Genomic DNA, 22,048 nt, shown 5'->3' with positions numbered 1-22,048 from the left:
AAAGAAGGTTTCCAAAATATCCTGCAGCATTTACAAAAATTAAGTGGTTCTTCCTTGACCATTGCTCCCACTCTTCACAAGGTTGCAATGGAATGGATAATTATAAGTACTGAAAACATAACCTCTTAGCAGATGGTAATCAAAACGAGCGGCTTTGTCAAGGCAGAACTGTTGAGTTGGATCTCATTATGTAGCAGCTTGTATCAAAAAGTGTCAATGAGGATGGACTCTTCCTGTCTTAGGAGTGAGCCTCTCTGCCAACCAGGAAAATGAGACAGACATGGAGATGTTTCAAATGGAAATGGACAAGGAAAGCAGGGGGTGCATATTTCGCACCAGCCAGGGGAATTACTGGAGCCTAGTGGCCCACGGAGGCATCCAGACTACGGCTACAGAAGTGTGAGTGATCATTGTCTCATTCCTCCTGGTCCAGGGTGGTCATTATCTTAAATGTCAACCTCACATGTCTTCATTCAGTCGTGTCTTTCTATGTTGAGGCATTATTCTGTTCTGGTTATATTTTACAAGATTATTCGTAACATCTTGTCTTTTACATTTTATGTCCAAATGCAGTTCAGCAAACACAATGTTTGCAATGGAGTGGCTTGGTCACAAGATGGCGATAAAGGCCAACAATGGAAAATACATTTGCACCAAAAAGAATGGACAGTTATTAGCTGTCAGTGACTCCATAGGTGAGATGCTTTGTCACTTTGCTTCCCTTGCATCAAATGTATTTGTCTTTATAAAAGATGCTGTCATCTTTTGTCAGGTGAGGATGAACAGCTCAGTGTGAAACTGATCAACCGGCCCATGTTGATCCTGAGAGGAGAGAATGGTTTCATCTGCCACCACAAGAACTCCAACACTTTGGATGCAAACAGATCTGTTTATGACATTTTCAGCTTGCAATTCAGCAATGGTGCCTACCATATTAAAGGTCAGCACACCACACACCCTCTTAAAAAGGATGGATACTGTTTAATGCTTCCTTTTTAAGGACACAAATAAATCAAGCTCCAAAAAATATGCAATCTGCTTTCACCGCTCTTCCGAACTAGTAAAAACGGTGTAAAAGTAAACAATTATTGCTAAAAGTGTATGTTATGCAAATGCTTGTGTTTACGTTGTGCAAATTACAGCATCACATTTCACAGTGTTTCTACAGGTATAAGCAAATCTAATTTAATGCTTCTTTTTAATGCCACTTAAAAAGAATGTAATGTCATGTCCTAATGCAGATAGTTAATACATATTTTATATAGTCAAATACTTACAACTGTCTGTATTGACAAAATTTTAAGCATTTGACAATTATAACATTGAATAGTTTAACTGTTACTATCTTGTGCAGGGGTGTCAAACTAATTTTAGAACGGGGGCCACATGGGGAAAAATCTACTCCCAATTGGGCCGAACGGGTAAAATCCCGGCACAATAACTTAAAAATGAAGACAACTTCAGATTGTTTTCTTTGTTTAAAAATAGAACAAGCACATTCTGAAAATTTACAAATCACAATGTCGTTGGGTTTTTTTACACTTACATGCTGCGGTTTATAGTATTCAATCTTTAATTGTCGTTATTCATATTTTCTCAATAAGTGATGTGATTATGTTCAGTCAACTCATTAGTGTTAATCTTCATTCTATCAAGATAAAAAACTTATATTAAAATCAAATTACAGTATGCTATTTATGTAATTTGACCATTTTCCTCGACTGATGTACTATGACCGTGTGGTTTATTTTGTACATGTGTAGCATCATCTAAAAATAATTGCTATTGCAACATCCAGTGGACACATTTACAACTGCTGTTTCTTTCATTAAAAAATTTCAGGTTCATTTTTATACTTAGCAAACTCATCCCGTGGGCCGGTTGAAACAGGTTTGCGGGCCTGGTCCGGCGCTCGGGCTGTACGTTTGGCACCCCTGATCTAGTAAATTACAATTGGCTTACAAGACTGTTTCGTCTGAGAATTTATTTGTATTAAATACTTTTTTGCACTAGCAGCAGCTGACAGTTATGGCGCTGACAGCAGACTTTGCTTTGTTGGTTACGCCAAAATAAATTTGACATTGTTAACTGCTGCCTGCCTTAAATGAGAGACTTTTGATTAGCTAACAGCATGGGTGATTTCACCGCATTGATGCCCATTGAGCAAAGTTTGGATTCTTTTTGCAAACGCTGCGGAACGTCTCTTTGGGTTCACCATCGACTAGCTTCACCCAGGTTTTGAAGTTAGCCAGCCAGCCACTTTTGCTGAAAAAAAGTGCCCGTCTTATATTCATGTACAAACCCCGTTTCCATATGAGTTGGGAAATTGTGTTAGATGTAAATATAAACGGAATACAATGATTTGCAAATCATTTTCAACCCATATTCAGTTGAATAGATTAGAATACCGGTAGATTAGATAGTACTTTATTTATTCCTTCAGGAAAGTTCCTTCAGGAAAATTTAAATTATATGCTACAAAGACAACATATTTTTTGTTCAAAATGATAAACATTTTTTTTGTGCAAATAATCATTAACTTTAGAGTTTGATGCCAGCAACACGTGACAAAGAAGTTGGGAAAGGTGGCAATAAATACTGATAAAGTTGAGGAATGCTCATCAAACACTTATTTGGAACATCCCTCAGGTGTGCAGGCTAATTGGGAACAGGTGGGTGCCATGATACGGTATAAAAACAGCTTCCCAAAAAAATGCTCATCTTTCACAAAAAAGGATGTGGCGAGGTACACCCCTTTTTTCACAACTGCGTGAGCAAATAGTCAAACAGTTTAAGAACAACGTTTCTCAAAGTGCAATTTCAAGAAATGTATGGCTTTCAACATCTACGGTCCATAATATCATCAAAAGGTTCAGATAATCTGGAGAAATCACTCCACGTAAGCGGCATGGCCGGAAACCAACATTGAATGACCATTACCTTTGATCCCTCAGACGGCCCTGTATCAAAAACCAACATCAATCTCTAAAGGATATCACCACATGGGTTCGGGAACACTTCAGAAAACCACTGTCACTGAATACAGTTTGTCGCTACATCTGTAAGTGCAAGTTAAAGTTCTATGCAAAGCGAAAGCCATTTATCAACAACATCCAGAAACGCCGCCGACTTCTCTGGGCCCGAGATCATCCAGGATGGACTGATGCAAAGTGGAAAAGTGTTCTGTGGTCTGACGAGTCCACATTTCAAATTGTTTTTTTAAATATTCGACTTTGTGTCATCCAGACCAAAGGGGAAGCGAACAATCCAGATTGTAATCAATGCAAAATTCAAAAGCCAGCATCTGTGATGGTATGGGGTGCATTAGTGCCCAAGGCATGGGTAATTTACACATCTGTGAAGGCACTATTAATGCTGAAAGGTACATACAGGTTTTGGAACAGCATATGCTGCCATCTAAGCGCCGTCTTTTTCATGGACGCCCCTGCTTATTTCAGCAAGACAATGCCAAGCCACATTCAGCATGTGTTACAACAGCGTGGCTTCGTAAAAAAAAGAGTGCGGGTACTTTCCTGGCCCGCCTGCAGTCCAGACCTGTCTCCCATCGAAAATGTGTCGGATTATGAAGCGTAAAATACGACAGCGGAGGCCCCGGACTGTTGAACGACTGAAGCTCTACAAAAAACAAGAATGGGAAAGAATTCCACTTTCAAAGCTTAAACAATTACTTTCCTCAGATCCCAAATGTTTATTGAGTGTTGTTAAAAGAAAGGGTGATGTAACACAGTGGTGAACATGCCCTTTCCCAACTACTTTGGCATGTGTTGCAGCCATTAAAATTCTAAGTTCATTATGTTTTACAAAAAAAATAAAGTTTATGAGTTTGAACATGAAATATATTGTCTTTGTAGTGCATTCAATTGAATATGGGTTCAAAAGGATTTGCAAATCATTGTATTCCGTTTTTATTTACCTCTAACACAATTTCCCAACTCATATGGAAACAGGGTTTGTATGTATTCATTTTCAGTACTTTCACAGGAAGCAGTAAAAAATATAAATGGTATGTTTTGGGGGAATTATGCCTATCATTCACAATGTAAGACAAGAACAGTAGCAAAATCCCAACTATCCTACTGTAGTTCTAACAATGTCGTCAATAGGAGGGCCTCTATTCCACCAACAAAGCCCACCAAATAAGAATTATAATATCCCCAGAAGTTATTTTTTAAATATTTTCTCTTTGAAACATGCTGGAAAAATGCATATCCTCTGAAAATATGCCTTACAATAGCCACAAACTACAGGATACAGTTTTTAATCAGGATACAATGTATACATTTGTTAAAGGCTTCAAGGAATAAAATAAAAAAATAAACATCATACTAAGAATGCAAATGATGCATGTGTTCAGAAATGGATAACGAATTTAAACATTTTAGAAAAATACACATCATAGAATATTTGCATCCTTTAAATGCAGTAAAAATAGATGAGTCAATTAAATATCTTGAAGAGATTGTATTTTATCATCTATCAGTTGCTTAAAATGGGTACAGTAAATAACATTTTAAGTATATAGTGTCAGGCAGTGGAGGAAACTAATTAATTTACTGTGGGAATGTTAGAAAATAAAGAGGTATAGTCTTGTGAGAACTGCTTCATTGGCCACCGTAAGTCATGTGAGGTGCCTGCGTCACAATAGCTGCTAATGTTAGCCAAGTTAGCTCATCTGTGTTGAAGTAAAGACTGAAATAAAGTAGTCGTGTATGAAAGTTCAGGGCCCCAAGAACCCTTCCTTTTTTTTTTGCCCAATGGAGGCTTTTACGTTCTCCAACCGCTCTTACAAGACCTTTTGTATCCAGTTTGAAAGTCGCAGCCAGACAAAAAACACACAGACAAACGTGGCAATGTATCAGTAACGGTGAAGTTAATGACTTCATTTTCATTTACCATTCGAATGATTGACTTACTGACTACTGGCACAGTCCTACAATTGTATAAATATGTTTGAATGCCTCTGGACATTGTATTTAATGCGTTTTAATGCCATTTAAGGCGTTGATTTTGGTAAATCCACGTTATGACTTTAAATGCTTGTATATGCCCCACGGAAATTCTGTTTCAGTACCCTGTATTTAGGTACCTAAATGGTGGAGCTAGACGAACTGTAGCCTGTTGACTGGTCAACCGCCGGGATGGCCATACTAATACTAATGTCAATTTATGTATTTATGTCAGTGCGCAGCCATTTTCAGATCTCTCCAGAGATGTTCAATCAGATTCAAGTCTGGGGTCTGGCTAGGCATTCAAGGACATTTACAAAGTCCTAAAACCATTCCTCGTGGTAGGAGTGTTTTTTATCCAAGACGTCTCTGTATGTTGCTGCATTCGTCTCTCTCTTTATCATGAATAGTCTCCCCGTTGCTAAAAAAATATCCCCACAGCATGATGCAGCCACACCAGGTTTCTCTGTAGAGATGCCTGGAATTCATGCCAACAAGTTCAATCTTTGTCTCATCAGACAAGAGAATGTTTTTTTCTCATGGTCTGACAGTCTTTCAGGTGTATTTTGGAAAACTTTTACAATGGAATGGCTTCCATTTACCCACTTTAACATACAGGCCTGATTGGTGGATTGCTGCAGAGATAAAATAAATAAATAATAAATGGGTGGTACTTGTATAGCGCTTTTCTACCTTCAAGGTACTCAAAGCGCTTTGACACTACTTCCACATTCACCCATTCACACACACATTCACACACTGATGGAGGGAGCTGCCATGCAAGGCGCTAACCAGCACCCATCAGGAGAAAGGGTGAAGTGTCTTGCTCAAGGACACAACGGACGTGACGAGGTTGGTACTAGGTGCGGATTGAACCAGGGACCCTCAGGTTGCGCAGAGCCACTCTCCCACCGCGCCAAGCCGTCCTTGGTTGTCCTTCTGGAATGGTTCTCCTCTCTCCATGGAGGAATGCTATAGCTCTGACAGAGTGACTATCGGGTTCTTGGTCACCTCCCTGACGAGGGCCTTCTTCCCCGATTGCTCAGTTTAGACGGCCGCTCTAGGAAGATTCCTGGTGCTTCCAAACGATGGAGACCACTGTGCTCATTGGGACCTTCAAGGAAGCAGATATTTTTTTGTACCCTTCCCCAGATTTGCGCCTCGAGACAATCCTGTTTCAGAGGTCCACAGACAATTCTTTTGACTTCACCATTAGTTTGTGCTCTGGCATGCACTGTTAAGTGTGGGACCTTACATATAAAAAAGTAGAGTAGTGTGTGCCTTTCCACATCATATCCAACTAAGTGAATTTATCACAGGTGGACTTCAACTGAATGAAAGAACATCTCAAGGATGATCAGTTGAAACAGGATGCCCCTGAGCTCACTTTTGAGCTTATTGGCAATTGGTGTGAATACTTGTATATGTGATTTCTTAGTTTTTAATATAAAAAAAAAAAAAGTGTTTACACTATGTTATTATGGGGTATTGTTTGTAAAATTTTGAGGACTTAAATGAATAATTCCATTTTGGAATAAGGCTGTAACATAACAAAATGCAGGAAAAACATAAGCGCTGTGAATACTTTCCGGATGCACAGTATTTGATGTAATTTTTATAAAAAAATGTATTATATATTAATCCATCCATCCATTTGCTACCGCTTGTCCCTTTTGAGGTCGCTGGAGCCTATCTTAGCTGCATTTGGGCGATAGGGGGGTACACCCTGGACAAGTCGCCAACTCATCGCAGGGCCAACACGGATAGACAGACATCATTAACACACTAATATTTTTTTTTTAAAATAAATTGACCATTTTCTTTTTCCAATAGTTCTGAGGCCAAGGGATCATTTTGGCATGTTAACACATTCTTCAGATACACAATTACGTACAAATAAATGTAAAGAGTTGATGCTAACAAAACAAAAATGACATGAAGGCTTTCTTTTTCTTTAAATATAAATAACTTTTTAGCATATTGGAGTGGTCTAAAACATTTTTAAACTAAATTCTAAATATTGAAATGGCGCTTCACACAAAAATGTTTGAGCACCCCTGACATAACTGATCAAATTTAGTAAAATGCTAAGACAATCATTTTAATTTAATGTCATGTTTGTCCTCCAAAGATAACGGAGCAATGATTTTTCTCAATAAAAGCTACTCTATTTCTAGTCTTGGTTGAATGGATTGTGTCGCGCTATGCCGATGTCAGACTATGCTGACGTGGCTGTTTCTATGCCGCAAACACACCCGGCAGGGGAAACACGAGTCAGAACTATGTTTATTCTTCCACTTTGCTGCTTTTTTGTGGAAAAGTGGTTATAGTTCAGTAAAGGCAAAAATAATGTTTCATTTTCCATGCTATTCTATGTTTATAACTTTGTGGGAACAGCAACAGAAAATGCCCCTCCTCCTTCCACGGCTGGTTGGAGTGGAATAAGTTGCATGCATGGCCAACTACCTGCATACTACTACGTACGCACAAAATAAAAGATCCAATAAAATTATTTTGCATCTGCATTTACATGCAAACATTCTATAATATCATAACTGTCCAGCTAAAATACAAGCATGTACACAATTTGTGTAAGTGAAGTTTAGGGTCATTTGTACAATGTGTCACCGTGTGCATTTACCCCACAGGTGTGACAGGTCGCTTCTGGTACGTCAACAGTACCGGGCTGGTGTGTTCTGATGGTGATGTCCCAGAGGATTTCAGTCTGGAGCTCCTGGAACGAGGTCGTCTCGCCATCCGTGGCAAGAACGGACAATATCTGCGTGGAGACCAGGGAGGCACGCTTAAAGCGGACGGAATTAACCTGAGCAGCTCAGCTTTGTGGGAGTATTAATGCAACAACAACAAATATACCTGGGTCCTTGCTGCTGTCATGGAGGTGCTCTCTATCCCTATTGCAAACTTGGAGATGGAAGATCAGCAATGAAGGAAGCTTTAACTGCAATTAATTTGATTGTTATTCAAATGCTTGTCCTATTTAAGGCAGAGATCATTTATTTCTCCTTACCTTTCTTCTTGTAGTGAACAAAGTGGTGCTTTAGTAAATTACCTGCCATTGAAGGCAAGTAGTAGTGTCATTTGAGAAAGAAATTGTCACCTTTTAGACGTGGTCGCTCATTAGTGTAGTACAGGGAGTTTATTGGCTGATGAGATCATGTTTCTACCGACTGCATAGAAACACTAATAGACCGGAATATGTCCATTACATGTTCAGAATACAACCATAGCAACTCATTTTGCTTACTCCCATTTATTATTTTCTTCATTTATCATAAGACTGGTTTCAGTTTTGTCTGTTCCAATTGTGCGGACACATTCTGCGGGTAAAGTCCAGTCCACGAGCTGTAGTTTAGCAAGTGTTTTACATAAAAAAAATCTCACGGCACACCACCAAATATAATTGATTTGTTCTGCACATTAATGATGCACATTGTTATCATCAATAGATGAACAAAGACACAATGTTTTTACAATTCATATAAAATAATTTTTGGAGCAATTCAGTTCATTTGGATAATTAGGTGTGCCGCAGCACAGGGTTGGGAATCCCGGTTCGACTACTCTCATCAATATTATGAATTAACAGTGATCTTGCAAGAATTTAATTACAATAATCCTAATTCAAGAGCAAAAATGGTCTGCTTTTCTCTTTTAATGTGTGCAATGTACTTTGTGTAAAATCCTATATTTTCTACCACAATCAACATTAGCTGCATGAGGTCCAGTATTAAGAGTTTACTGCAGATTACAATAAATGTCATGTTTTTTTTACTGTTGTTCTAGTATTCCATCCAAATTCTGTCAAATGAACCATTGGTTGTAAAAGTGAATGTTTTGGATGGGATGAAAAGAGAAAGAAAATTGTTAATAAAAACATACAAAACTGTCCAACATGTTGTTGCTTAATAAATTGTTGATAAGATTTAGAGAAAATAACAGATAATCCCAGTGATGTTGCTGAATTGTCAGGCCAGGGACTTTGACTTTAAAGCAGGGGTGTCCAAAGAGCGGCCCGGGGGCCATTTGCGGCCCACAGCCAATCGTTTACCGGCCCGCCCCACATTCTGCAAAAATTGCAAAATTAATAGTATTGCAAAAATAAAAAAAAAACATTTTAAAAAAGTGGAATGAGGTGAAATCTAACGAGAAAAAGTGGCAATGTTGACACAAAGCTGCAATGCAAGCTTTTTTTTCCATTGCTAAAAAAAAAAGGACAAAAAAATCTATGTTATGATGAATTATTACTTAAAAACTATCACTTTAAAATGTTTTATGTGGAAAAAATATTGCATATGTTGTGTGGTTGCCATATAAAAACATCAAAGTTTTGACAAAAGAGCATAAAACAAACAAAATAATAGTTCAAACTTAAAATCGACAGATATATCGGAGGTTGATCTTGAAATTTATGTGTTAAAAGTAAAAAAAATAAATAAATAAAAATGTATCACTTTTTGAGTGGGGAACCTTTCAGATCTCAAATATATTTAGTAGGATTTTATTTAACTTTTCACTGTGATTACTCAAAAATATTAAATAGTTAAAATCAATGGTGTCCTGCATTATTGATCTTTGAGGGCTTTAATTGCTAAATAAAGGAACTCTCCTGAAGGAATCAATAAAGTACTATTTATTCATCTATCTATCTATCTATCTATCTATCTATCTAAATACTGCATATTTCAGTTTTACTATAAAAAACAAAGTTGTCTTTGACAGAAAAGGCATAAAACCTTATTTTTTTTACTTTATATCAACCTCAAGTTGATATAGAGATTTACTGTAAGCATTAAATAAATAATAATAATAATTTGACTTATTTTTAACATTCTAGTGACTGAGACCCTCTATGCTCCACAGGAGCCCTAAGGATAAAAAAAAAAATCCATATATTAAAAATATCAAAATGGCCCCCGCATGCTTAAATGTTTCCGTGTGCGTCCATCTGTGGAAAAAGTTTGGACACCCCTGCTTTAAAGTAATCCGCTGCCCTCTATTGGACAAACACACACAAAAAAAAAATCTGACTAAAAATACTTGTGCAGGTTCTTTGCTTACTTAACAGCTTTTACATGAATGAAATGGTTGTACTTGTATAGCGCTTTTCTACCCCTTTTTAAGGAGCCTAATGCGCTTTGACAGCATTTCCACATTCACCCATTCACACACTAATGGCGGGAGCTGCCATGCAAGGCGCTAACCAGGGCCCATCAGGAGCAAGGGTGAAGTGTCTTGCCCAAGGACACAACAGACGTGACTAGGATGGTAGAAGGTAGGGATTGAACCAGTGACCCTCAGATTGCTGGCACGGCCACTCTCCCAACTTCGCCACGCCGTCCCCACAAACAACAAATAATATGTATTACGTGCTTTTAAATTATAGTGAAATATAGTGTAGTTTTGTTAAAAAAATTTTACAAGAATCACAGGGTTGCTGCAGATTCATTTTGATTATTATTAATTTTTAATATACATAATTGTGTTAAAAATGTTATTTGTATACTAATGCATAATTAATCTACATCAACACAGTGATTTTGACAGTTGTAGTATAAATATAACTTGGTTTATATTTTTTCTTAATTCTAATAAAAATAGTCTCACTAATAATATTCTGTATACATACTTTGTGTACAAAGTCAACATAAAATGAAAAATAATAGGTGACATAATGAAGAAAAAGAAGTGTTATTTTCACGTCGCACGAAAAGTCATGCCTCACATTCTTGTACATGTAAAAGTTAGCTGTGCTTGCATGGATATCAAATAATAAATAGAGGATTGTCTCTGAGTTCTTGATAAACACTGAGAAGAGATGATGTCACCTGGGCTGTGGACACGCCCCCACTGAAGCTGCTCGAGATTCGACTTTGCTGGACCTGCTGCAACAGTGTCTGACATAAACAAAACAATAAATTACATTTAGAAAGCAACAACTGCTTCTTGTTAAATCATTTTTAGTGGATCATAAATATGAACTGCCACACAAGATGAACACTGACTGCTCTCAAGTCTATCCAAGTTTCATATCTATAACATTATTCCTTGAGAAGATATACTGTAAAAAAATAATGGTTGAGAGCAGTGCATTCACTAATGTGAGATATTGTATCAGTGCAAGTCTTACCTCCGCCCGCAGTAGTGCTTGTCTCACGCACAAACTCTGCATCTGGACAGTGGAAGACTTTTCAGGGGCTCTCTGCAACAAACTCTGCGTCAAAGCGCAAGCAGTGTTTAATTCCAGAAATATTTGCTAAGAAATATGTTTATTAATGTAGTTGTAGTATGCAGTGGAAGTAGATGGTGTTTGTAATATTTTTGGTTTTCTCATCGACTTCTATGAAAATATTACTATTAACTAACTTTAAATTATAATCAACAGTCAGCATGATTTGTCTAATTAGGCTGCTGCCCCGTGACCTGACCTCAGATAAGCGGAAGAAAATGGATGGATGGATGGATGGATGCTTGCGTTACATCATGTGAATTCTCCCCGGAAGTGAAAAACAGTGGTGGTCAACCGGCTGTTGTACAAGACTATCTTAGTATGCAAGGGGCCTAGTTCTTCCTACAAAAAACAGATAAGAGCAAAAAAATCTAACTATGAAATGGAAAAGATCTATTCTTAAATAAAAAAAAGATTTTTCGAGGTACATCAAGGATAATTCATCGGTGGCGTCCCAGACATATCAAACTATCTTGTGCTCTTAACGTCATTTTTCCCGACATAACAGATGAAAAACTAGAAAACCATGGAGGCCTACAACTTCTTTGTGTGTGGCTGGGTCAAGGAAATTTGAATCAAGACTCCCCCAGATAAATATGCATTGTTTTTGTTCGGGAAAGGTTGCATTTCATGATTCAACTTTGCATCTACAGTTGTTTGTTGCATGCGCTGTTTATGAGTACACATGTTTCCCCCGTCTTTATCAAAATATAACTCCAGATCTCAACGTTGTGTATGTGCTGAAAGCTTCATTTATGATTGGTGCCTTCAGTAAAAACTTAACTCTTTTGGATTTTTCTCACATTAGCTTTCTTTTATTTAGACTTGCAGATTGGTGCTTTACGAAAAACTTAAATGGGAAATACTGTCAAAAGTATAACAAACAAACCTTTAACAAAGGGATCACTGCAAACTTGTGCGTTCTTCGACAGTGTTCCCTTGGACTGGACTGCGTGCCACTTTTCTCGTTGTCTTTTTTAAAATCTTGCACTCTTTTGCCCTTCTTGATTACCTCAGGAAGAAAGTCTGAAGAATGGCTCGTACAGCCAACAAAAAACGCAAGCCTACGGCATTTTTGTTCGAGAAAGGCTAAATGGCGTCTAGTACCCATTGAGAACAGACGCTAGCTTGACCACCACCATGCATATTTAATGAGCCGTAGGGGTGACACCATGTAAATTCAAGCTAGTGTGGTTGTACAGTAGTAGGGCTGGGCGAAAGGACCAAAAAATATATCGCAATAAATAATCAGCCTCCTGCGATAACGATATACAGTATATCATGATATACAGTATTATTCAGTATGTAAATGATAATAGATCTATTTCAAAAAGGGTTACAAACTCCTGGGTTGGCTGCCAACTCATGCAGTAATTTATTGCTTCATTTACGGTTGTATTATTTTCTCAAAACTATTATGAATCAACTTACTAATTTTTTTGTCAAAAGCTGGTTACTCTGTGCTGTAACATGTTTGTGGGGGGTGAGATTAAAAGGTGCCTTAGTTTAAACGTGTGTGCAACGTGAACTCCAAAAACTTCCACAAGACTCTGATGCAAAGAAAATTAAACGTATTTTACGGAACTGTTTCTTCGAAACATAGGTAATCTAAATAAGTTTTTGTGCAAAGCAAAACACTACAGCATGGTTCCCAACTAACTAGTCAACAAGAGTAGCTGCACCTGAGGTGCTCAAGAGAAGCAGCCTCTTAAAGAAACAGCCTGTCATTAAATCTCATGTTCTAGCAACATAAACATAAAAAAAAATCATAACTTTTTTCCAATTATAACATTAATTACACTACTTAATTATTCTATCCACTTTTTTGCTTTTATAATCAATCAAACATAAATCTATACTTCTGTTAAAATGTAATGAGTACTTATTCTTCTTTTGATTGGATACTTTACACTGCTTTTGGGTAATACTACAAATATGGGTATTGATCTAGTACTAAGCAGATACGGGGGTTTTATCGGCCAAACTAAATGCTGATACTGTGACTTAAATTTTTTATTAACATTAAATGATTACATTTAATCAGACACAATCCCAGCAAGGCAGTGTAACAATATAAATTAAATATTTAAAATATTTGTTAGTATTGACTTTGATTTAAAGGTGTATTAATTTAATGTCAAGTCATCATTAAATGGCCCTGATATGTCAAAAGGCATTAATAAGTAATATTATTTTTCAATACCTTTAAAATTGATAACGGTAGTTCAGATGGAATATGCTCATTTCAAAATTAGATTTACAGCCCCGAAATGTTGTTATTGCTTTCATTTCGATGACCCACTCTCCACCATTTGACCAATTACAAAGTCAGTGAGTGTATCACATCCAGGTTGCCAGTTACGCACCACCCCCTTGGTCTAGCTACTGCCACTGGTAAAGTTACTAAATATATCAGACCTCAGTAAATCTAAAAGTCATCGTTACGATTTTCAAGTTATTCATGATAAAGCCAGGAACCAAACGAGGTTTTGTATCGGGGATGTCTTTATTGTTTAATAAAAATTTTTTGGAACTCTTGCAGATCTTAAATACAAAAAACTAGGTACCAATAGGTAAAAAAAAGTTTGTTTTGCATAATAGGTCCCCTTTAAAGTCCTTCTGTGTCCAGGGACTTATTTGTAAACAATACCAAAAATGACCAAAAATACTTTGTGATAATATAAAATATCAATCTAATCAGTGTAGTATTGATCATGTACTGATACTAGAGTATACTTGATATCGTTACTGTCAATATTTGTATTATTCATCCACCCTCATTTACATTCAAGAGCTTGAGTTCAGCGGTTGAATATTATTTTCTTTATCCTCCTAAAATACGTGGTGTAGCATGTTTAGCTATTCCTTCTTCTCTCGTCCTCAAGTGATAATATTACTTGTGAGAAACAGTTTTTTTGCCACCACGGATGCAAAGATTAGTGATTCACTGGATGGACATTAGCTGCTAGTTTGCCAGCGAGGAGGCTACAGTCCAGTGGGTTCAACACCTTTGTTCGCTTGTTGCTGTCAAATTTGCAAAACACCACTAGAATGTGTCATCAACATACAATATAATGATAGTATTAAAAGCTCTATTGTAGGCCAAATGAATATTATTTACTTCTTATGTCGTCTATGTCATGCAACCCTAATGCGCAGTACCTCAAAAAAAGGTTCTTTGGTCCATATTAAATAAGTTAGTTTTCGTTTGTCTACTGACCAAAACATAAGACAATGTGTGAGTGACAGGAAGAAAAGCTCAGACTGGGTAGAAGTCTTTTATCGCTCCCTTCTGGCTGAGTTTTAAAAAAAATCTCTCAACCTCCAACATAAGACAACCAGTCTTTATTAGGTATTTTTCTCTGAAAAATATATTTGAATATAAATGGTGTACATACTTACCTTACATGTTATGATAGTATTTAAAAACAAAAAAAGTGTCTAAAACGTATTTCCATACCTTTACAGTAATAAAAAGAAGCCACATAGGCATGTTTGGAAATGCGTTATTAGCATACAACAAAAGCGGGTTTGTACCTGTATTCTGTGCAGGACGGCATGATGCATTCCACACAAAGCTGCCATTGAGGAGCTCTCAACTCGAATCTCCACAATTGCCAGAGACTCCTCCTCTGTCCCCGCGCTCTCCTGTGTAAGAGAGCCATTACAGACACTGTCCCTTTGATAACAAAATAATAGCATTTACCTCTTTTGCTGTCAGTTTTATGATATGTCCATTTGGGGCTCGAGCACAGACCACAGAGTTGTTGAGGACCACCTTGTCTCCATGCACCTTTACCCCTTTGTGTCGTTCCCACAGGATCCATTGCAGCAGGGACAAACCCACATTTGAGGGTGGTCTCAGCATCAACGTGTCCCTTAGTAACTCTGATGACACCTTGATGCTTGCTGAGTGCTGCACGTTGCCCGCATCTCCTCCTCCTTCTTCACTTAGGCGTGATTTCAGAAAAGCTTGAATGGTGTCAATGTTGCAATGTTGAGACACAGTGTCTGCAGGACTCTTCACCTGCAAGGCGTGCAACCAATCCACAGTCAACGTGTTCAATGGTAAACTGATAAGACCGCCATCAGGCAGGCCTGACACTGCTTCTTCTCTGAGGAGAACCGAGAAGGGGAAGGTGAGCAAGCAAAAAAGGGTAATGGGGTAAGAGGACTCTCCTGCAGAAGCTAACGGCAGGGAAAAGTCCACTTTCCCCCTCGGTGGGAGAGTATGAAATGGGAATGAAAAGTGTGAGGAGCAGCCTTCGCCTCCTTGGGAACGACACAAAGGCGACACAGTGATGTTTAGAGTCCATCCTTGCTCAAGATCATAACAACTTCCATTTTCCAGGATGCACTTCAAGTTCAGGGAGTCTTTCTGAAGCATCGTACTCCAACTTGTGGTGGCGTGACAACGAATGGGTTTCTCCTGGCAATCTGCTCCGCCGTTCAATAAGAAGCTGATGTTGAGCACCTGATTCAGTTGCAGCATGGTTTGGTTCTTAGATTTGATTGCAGCTTTTAGCACTGATGATCTAAAAGTAAAAGAGTGATGGTCTGTTATTATTTAGTCAATGACACCATTTGTACAGGTTTGCTTTTAAATATGATGGTTTTCAAATTAAACAATTACGAAGTGGCTAAGGAGAGGGAAGCCTGGGCTTCCCTGCTTCGGCTGCTGCCCCCGCGAAACGACCTCGGATAAGCGGAAGAAGATGGATGGATGGATGGAATATTTTCTAATCAAATATAATCAGGGTTTAAATTGAAAACAGTGCCTCTGCTGGTGGCAGACAAGTAGTACACTCAATTGCTTCCAAACCTCATTTAACAACAATCCCTTCACGCAACATTTAATTTCCAATGATTGATTACGACTCGGGGTGTTTAAATATAATTTTTTCACTTCAGATACAATACTGATATTGGAACTTTTGAGTATCAGCATGAATCATGGTACATAGTTATATTATTTTGTAGTGTGGAATGTTAGAAAATATTTGATCAAATGAAATTACTAAGAGAACAATTGTAGGTATTAAAACACTAACCTTATGACAGACATTTTTTAAGTAAAGTGTTCATTTGTTTTTAGCAACATCCAGTGGCCACAATAATTCATTAAATTAAGCTAATGACAAAGTAATGATGCAGACACGATTGTTACTGAATACTTTCTAATAGGATTCTGCCTTGGAGACTTTGTATCTGTTATTAATTAGCAACTATAATTATTTGATACTTGTTTATATTCACAAATGTGGTGTTTTTAGACTGCAATATTGTTCAATTAAGGACACTTATTATGTATGTCTAGCTTGTTTGCTATGGTGTGCTTAATTGTTGTGTAGCTGCTGGCCCCTAGTAGCCTATAGCATACCATGTTTACCTTTTGTAAATGACTTTACTAAAATAAAAGAAAATACCAACCTTATGTGCCAATCGGAACACTGTTAGATGTTAACTGGCTGTCCAGATGTGCACAGGTGAAGACACTGCAGGACTTCTTGTATCTGCACAGTATATCGGAGATTTTAGATGCAAGTTAATATTATTTGATACTATTTGCTGATATCGGACCGATATTAATATTGGATCGGGTCACCCCTAAATAAGACCGAGCAGTCCAAACTTTTTCCCCCTAAAGGTTGCATACATAGATCAAAGGATATGTATTCTTTATTTTAATATTTCATTTTTTTCTCTAAACATTGTGCCCTTTTTCTTTATTTTTTTGTTTATTCTTATTTCTACAATAGGCCAAAAAAAGACGAGCCCGGAGGTGCACTTTGGACCACCCATAATTTCAGTGACTCATATGTACATTTCTACTTATTACTAGTAAACTTTAAAACAATGTATTTAATATAACTGTAAAAAGGTAAAGCACCTTGCAAGTTACTATATTGTCCACCATAACAATAACAGTGCAATACGTTTTCATAACATGGTCACTACTGCCTACTTTCTCTTGTTATATTCTTATTTTACTGTTATATTTTTATTCCCATTGTTGCTTTTTATTTTTTATTCTTATTGTAATATTTTTCTATTTTGTTTCCATTTGAACCCCCAGTATTTACTTTTTACTTTTTTTTAAATTGATCTCAACTCTGTACACTCCTGCTGGAATTTTAATTTTCCTGAAGGAACTCTCCTGAAGGAATCAATAAAGTACTATCTATCCATCCATCTATCTATCTATCTATCCATCTATCTATAATTGGTAACACACTTGGTGCTGTTGGAGGATAATACTGTACAGTATTTAGCAGTCAACTTTTATTAATGGCTTTAGTATGTGGTATGGGTGAATATGGCTTGCTTTTAACTGAGTTTTTACCTCATTGGTCGTGAACTTTGACCTTGTTATCCGGGTACACCTTTCCTGCTCAGATGTAAAACAGCACAGCAGAGCAGAAATACCTTTCATAAATGTCTCCTATAGCCGCCAGGACATCTCTGATGCTGCGGCCAACATGTAGTGAAGGAAGATTGGACGATGCTGCGCCCTGTGCCCTCACAGGTAAACTAATCCTCTGGAGCTGTCCCCTAAACGACAGCCCCAGCAGCTGAGCTTTGTCTAGCAGGTGAAGAACAGGATCCTCAGTTAAGACACATACACAAACCTATACATACTTAAAATAGATATTCAACATTGCCTTACACATAATTACTACTAGTTATAAACAAATAGTAATATAGATGGAGTTATTTTACCTGCATTGTCGCTTTCATGTTGCACCAAGGTGCTGACCCGACACACATTTAAACTGGTGGGGTTCTGAAGGGAACCAACTTGATTATTACTGGATCTCGCCTCCCCTTTGAATGGCTTTGATCCTTCAGTGGATCCCAGTGGTAAATCCAGCACCAGCATGTCTGACCCAGTGCTGTAGTAAAGGGACTGTCCATCCAAGCAGGCACACACCACAGGCCCAGGGACACACACTTGAGTAAAAGCAGCTCTAAAGCCTCCTTCTTCTGGTCGTCCTTGCTGGGATGTGATCAGCACCACTCTGCCTTGCTCCCCCACAGCCACCAGACATTCTGCAGACACCCCGACAAACACAACCGGCTGCTCCAGGCTGTGCAGGACTCTGAGCTGACATCCAGGGACTCGCTGAGGTATGAAACACAGACGGCCATCTGGCAGACCACAAAAGATAACCGGAGACTTAGTGAGGGCTGCGTCGATCCCAAATAGGAGTTTAAAGAGGACCACTTCAAGGTAGACGTGACCGCTCGATAGACCACTTGATGGTGCAGCGGTGTTAGCAGAGTGGACACAAAGCAAAAATGGGCGTCTGCACTCTTCTGTGCTGTGATGTACCGTATTAAATACCACAGGAACTTTGAATGATGCAAACATCTCATAGCTGCTGAATATTGACTCCTCTGATATTTTGTACAGTGTCAACTGCCAGGATGGGTCTTTCCGGGTAACGTTCAAGAGCGCAGAGTTGACCAAAAGTAGGGCTGATACTCCTTCCTCTCTGATAACGAAATGCTCACCAGATACTTTAACATGAGATGGACATGAGGATGCTTCAGAGCTTTGAACCCTAAGGGAGGGAAGGATATGTCATTATCAACTTAAAAAATTAGACGTTAACAAAGCACAAAATTAAAAAGGTATAGATATTTGTAAATGAATGTAAAACATATGGATTTATATTTGTATGCAAAAGGTTTCTTCAGTTTTAAATTTTGGGGCTGGGAGTTCACCTAATATACAGTCCATCTGGAAACCATTCACAGTGTTTAACATTTTACACATTTTGTTATGTTGATCAAATATGGAAATATTAGATTTTTGTCATCAAAATTCAACACACAATACCCCATAATGATATTGTAAAAAACTTTATTTTTAAATTTTTGAAAGTGTACATAAGTATTCACAGCCTTTGCCATTAAGCTCAAAAGTAAGCTCAGGTTGGTGCATACTTTTTCAACTGATCATCCTTGAGATGTTGCTACACCTTAATTGGAGTCCAACTGTGGTAAAATCAGTTGGTTGGACATGTTTTGGAAAGGTACACACCTGTCTGTATGTAAAGTCCCACACTTAACAGCACGGCAGAGCACAAACTAAGAATGAAAGCGAATGAATTGTCTATAGACCTCTGAGACAGGATTGTCTTGAGGCATTAATCCAAGGAAGGGTGCAGAAAAAAATCTGCTGCCTTTAAGGTCCCAATAAGCACAGTGGCCTCAAATCATCCATAAATGGAAGAAGTTTAGAACCACCAGGACTCTTCCTACTGCTGGCCGGCCCTCTAAACTGAGCGATCAGGGGAGAAGGGCCTCAGGGAGGTGACCAAGAACCCGATGGTCATTCTGTAAAAGCTACAGTATTCCAATTTGGAGAGACAACAACTTTCTAGAAGGACAACCATCTCTGTAGCAATCCAGCAAACAGGCCTTTATGTCGCAGTGGCCAGACGGAAGCCATTTCTTCGTTAAAAGTTTTTCAAACTGCATCTGAAAGACTTTCAGACCATGAGAAACAACATTCTGTGGTCTGATGAGACAAAGATTGAACTTTTTGGCGTGAATGCCAGGCATCATGTTTGGAGGAAACCAGGCACCAATCATCACCAGGCCAATACCATCTCTACAATGAAGCATTGCGTTGGCAGCATCATGCTGTGGGATGTTTTTCAGGGGCAGGACCTGGGAGACTAGTCAGGATAGAGATAAAGATGCATGCAGCAATGTACAGAGACATCCTGGATGAAAACCTGCACCTGAGTGCTCTTGAAATCTTGAAATCATCTTTCACCCTAACCACAGGGCTAAGATCTCAAAAGAATGGCTTCAGGACAACTCTGTAAATATCCTTCAGTGGCCCAGCCAAAGCCAAGACTTGAACCTGATTGAACATATTTGGAGATATCTGAAAATAGCTGCTCAACAACACTTCCCATCCAACCTGATGGAGCTTGAGAGGTAAAGCAGAGAGGAATTGGCAAATAGAAATAGGTAAAACTGCCTAATTTTAGGTATGCCAAGCTTGTAACATTTTATTCAAAAAGACTTAGGGCTGTAATAGCTGCCAAAGTTGCATCAAAAAAGTATTAAGCAAAGGCTGTGAATACTTACGTACATGCGATTTCTTAGTCTTTATTTTTGATACATTTCAAAAGGCGCTTAAAAATGTATTAATTTGTCATTATGGGTGTACTGTGGGTAAAATTTTGAGGACAAAAATGAATTTATTTACTAATGATTTCCAATAATGCAAAAATGTGTAGAATATAAATTTAAATACAACATTTCTGTAAACAATGATTTGCCTCAGCCTTTGATAGTATGCTAATATAACTAATATAGACACATCATGTGTTGTCTTAATTATAAAACTTAATGTTTAACATATTTTTTGGTCCATATGGCTCTTTTAACATTTTGGGTTGCCGACCACTGCTGAGGATGAAGAGGAAATGCCTCCAGTCAATTCAACAATTGTGTATTATCTAATGCAGTGGTTCTCAAATGGGGGTACGCGTAACCCTGGGGGTACTTGAAGGTATGCCAAGGGGTACGTGGGATTTTTTTTTTTATATTCTAAAACTAGCAACAATTCAAAATTTGTTTATAAATATATTTATTGAATACCACTTCAACAAAATATGAATGTAAGTTCATAAACTGTGAAAAGAAATGCAACAATGCAATATTCAATGTTGACAGTTACATTTTTTGTGGACATGTTCCATAAATATTGATGTTAAAGATTTATTTTTTTGTGAATAAATGTTTAGAATTAAGTTCATGAATCCAGATGGATCTCTATAACAATCCCCAAAGAGGGCACTTTAAGTTGATGATTACTTTTATGTGGAGAAATCTTAATTTATAATTGAATCACTTGTTTATTTTTTAACAAGTTTTTAGTTATTTTTATATCTTTCTTTCCAAATAGTTCAAGAAAGACCACTACAAATGAGCAATATTTTGCACTGTTATACAATTTAATACAACAGAAACTGATGACATAATGCTGTATTGTACTTCTTTATCTCTTTTTTTCAACCAAAAATGCTTTGCTCTGATTAGGGGTACTTGAATTAAAAAAATGTTCACAGGGGGTACACCACTGAAAAAAGGTTGAGAACCACTGATCTAATGTTATGATCTATTTTGAGATAAGCTGTAACATGAATGGTATATAATTTATGAAAAAGTTGTAACCTGCACAGCAAAGGTGATAAACAGACACCATACACTCCCTTCCAGCAGGCCACATAGAGGATCTGCTTGTCATCATCCACAGTCAAGTCACTTACAGGAGCCGGAAAGTGGACGATTGCCTGTAGAATGCAAAAATAAATCAATCAATTCGAGACAGTTATTCACAAAAACTATGGGAGAGTTCCACCTTTTACCCTTTTTTGAATGGATATTCAATGCATAATAACTAACAATTTAACAAATCATCTAATACTCGCCTTGAGATTTCTGTCCTGGGAGTTAAAGACATACACTTCGTCGTGTCCGGTACTGAGAAACACATTATTCCGTAATAAGGACCCTGCTTTCAGAATACACGACTGTGATAAATAACCAAACTCTGCCAGCGTCTCCACCTCACACCTTCCTTCCATGTTTATTTACACCGGAAGAGAGACGACCACTGTTTCCCGCGCCTCAAATTCTGACCAATAGCAGTTTACACTTAGCGGAAGTTGCGTCAAGTTCCGCCTATCGAGTCTTTATTTTGTCCCTTAGTGTGGTGTTGTCTGTTATGCCTTTATTTTGATATTGCATGTCCGCGACCGGATGTTATGTTATCACGCTTGTTGTTGCAACACATTGAATCCTATGC

The 22,048-nt window shown here is 37.9% G+C and overlaps 2 protein-coding genes across 3 annotated transcripts in view; one reads left to right on the top strand and one right to left on the bottom strand.

Annotated features, from left to right (window-relative positions):
• fscn2b (fascin actin-bundling protein 2b, retinal) overlaps positions 1-8,838 on the top strand; it is a 32,825-nt gene extending 23,987 nt beyond the window's left edge. The window contains exons 3-6 of the mRNA XM_061909104.1: positions 243-399; positions 574-695; positions 773-940; positions 7,616-8,838. Of these exons, the coding sequence (XP_061765088.1) occupies positions 243-399; positions 574-695; positions 773-940; positions 7,616-7,821 (653 nt within the window). The 3' untranslated portion in view covers positions 7,822-8,838. The remainder of the gene's footprint in view (positions 1-242; positions 400-573; positions 696-772; positions 941-7,615) is intronic.
• A 1,595-nt stretch (positions 8,839-10,433) lies between these two features.
• Positions 10,434-21,846, bottom strand: faap100 (FA core complex associated protein 100). 2 transcript variants are annotated; one of them, XM_061909101.1, is made up of 8 exons: positions 21,672-21,846; positions 21,415-21,533; positions 17,935-18,779; positions 17,641-17,797; positions 14,921-15,749; positions 14,752-14,862; positions 11,116-11,199; positions 10,434-10,882 (listed from the first exon to the last, which is right to left on the bottom strand). In XM_061909101.1, exons 1-8 carry the CDS (start codon positions 21,825-21,827, stop codon positions 10,751-10,753), a joined length of 2,433 nt encoding a protein of 810 aa, XP_061765085.1. In that variant the 5' UTR covers positions 21,828-21,846; the 3' UTR covers positions 10,434-10,750. The 2 variants fall into 2 exon arrangements, with proteins under 2 accessions (XP_061765085.1, XP_061765086.1); XM_061909102.1 differs by having other exon boundaries at positions 21,510-21,533; positions 21,672-21,759.
• Positions 21,847-22,048: the final 202 nt, after the last annotated feature.

The sequence above is a fragment of the Nerophis ophidion genome, linkage group LG08 (assembly GCF_033978795.1).
Source record: "Nerophis ophidion isolate RoL-2023_Sa linkage group LG08, RoL_Noph_v1.0, whole genome shotgun sequence".
Classification (NCBI taxonomy): Eukaryota; Metazoa; Chordata; class Actinopteri; order Syngnathiformes; family Syngnathidae; genus Nerophis; species Nerophis ophidion.
Note: the sequence above shows the minus strand (reverse complement) of the source record. Positions and strands in the feature narration are given on the sequence as shown.